This window comes from Aplysia californica, unplaced genomic scaffold (assembly GCF_000002075.1).
Source record: "Aplysia californica isolate F4 #8 unplaced genomic scaffold, AplCal3.0 scaffold00745, whole genome shotgun sequence".
Taxonomy (NCBI): Eukaryota; Metazoa; Mollusca; class Gastropoda; order Aplysiida; family Aplysiidae; genus Aplysia; species Aplysia californica.
The window spans coordinates 299,767-300,960 of record NW_004798015.1 but is presented as its reverse complement, the minus strand read 5'-3'; the positions used below and the strand labels follow the sequence as shown (position 1 = coordinate 300,960).

The 1,194-nt window shown below is 41.2% G+C and overlaps 1 protein-coding gene across 1 annotated transcript in view; it reads left to right on the top strand.

The window, feature by feature from the left end:
• Positions 1–257: 257 nt before the first annotated feature.
• The window catches only part of LOC101862900 (4-hydroxyphenylpyruvate dioxygenase), a gene marked incomplete at both ends in the record, with an annotated part of 6,318 nt that continues 5,381 nt past the window's right edge, over positions 258–1,194 (top strand). Inside the window, 2 exon segments of the mRNA XM_013088444.1 lie at positions 258–451; positions 1,067–1,144. Of these exon segments, the coding sequence (XP_012943898.1) occupies positions 258–451; positions 1,067–1,144 (272 nt within the window).

Here is a 1,194-nt window from a genome sequence, read left to right as displayed (position 1 = left end):
GACGGGGAGGGGGGGGGAGGGGGGGGACTATTGTAGATATAAACTCTTACCCTTAAGTAATTTTCCAACGTTTCACACTGGAATCACACCTTGTTCTCCGTCATGAAAGGAAGTCACGATACCCCCAGACAAAAACGGATCCTCACCATCTCTTTCAGTCAAAGCCATATTCTACTTGTCTGTAACGTATGTTGATGGTACCGTAAAGCATTTACTCACTCAATCGATCAATGTTTTGTCTCTTTGTTTTTCTCCAGAAAGCAAAAAGTCGAGGGGGTATCATCGTGAAAGACATCTGGGAAGAGTCGGATGACAACGGAACAATCCGCATGGCTGTCATCCAGACGTACGGAGACACCACCCACACTCTGATCGACCGCGCCAACTACAAAGGAGAGTTCCTCCCGGGATTTGTCCGAGTTCCCAACAAGGATCCACTGACGAAAATTTTGTAAGCCACAAATGAATAATAACTCAACAGTTAAGTAATCTGCCCTACATTGACAAAACACCTTTTTCTTATTCACAGCAGTTTCGAGAAATTAACTACTTTCTGGTTTTTTGTAATATCTCAACTGTTTTGTCCAGTATATCAACAGTTGATCTCGCACGCCCAAGAGAAAGTCATCCCCTATGCTCAACAGATATTATGTAAGAAAACTGAAAATAGCTGATTTCTCAAAACCGCTGTACATATAAGATCAAGAAAAAGGCGCTTTGTCAGTGTAGGGCAGTAATGCCTAATTTGGGCCCATGAAAACCTTTGGGTCTCTACAAAAGAGGCAAAGTTATTTTAACAAAATTACACATTGGATATACCTTCCTTGTTACATAAATACCTTCTGCAAGAGTGATCAAAGTGTGATTATCATCACCATCATCATCATCATCTTCCCACTTATCATCATCACCGTCGTTGTATAGAAGATTAAAATGTGACATAGTATGTTTGTTTTTTTCCATTTTCTGCAGACCCCATAATAATAATTATTATTTTAATCTTCATCGCACATCATCATTTCATAATTTCATGTGTTTGTTTTTTCTTTGGTTCAATTCTCGGCAGACCTAAGGTGGGCCTGATGCATATTGACCACATCGTGGGGAACCAACCAGACCTGGAGATGAACGGAGCTGTCGACTGGTAAGTGTCGCTGTCGTCTGTCATGACATCTCTCTCTCTCTCTCTCTCTC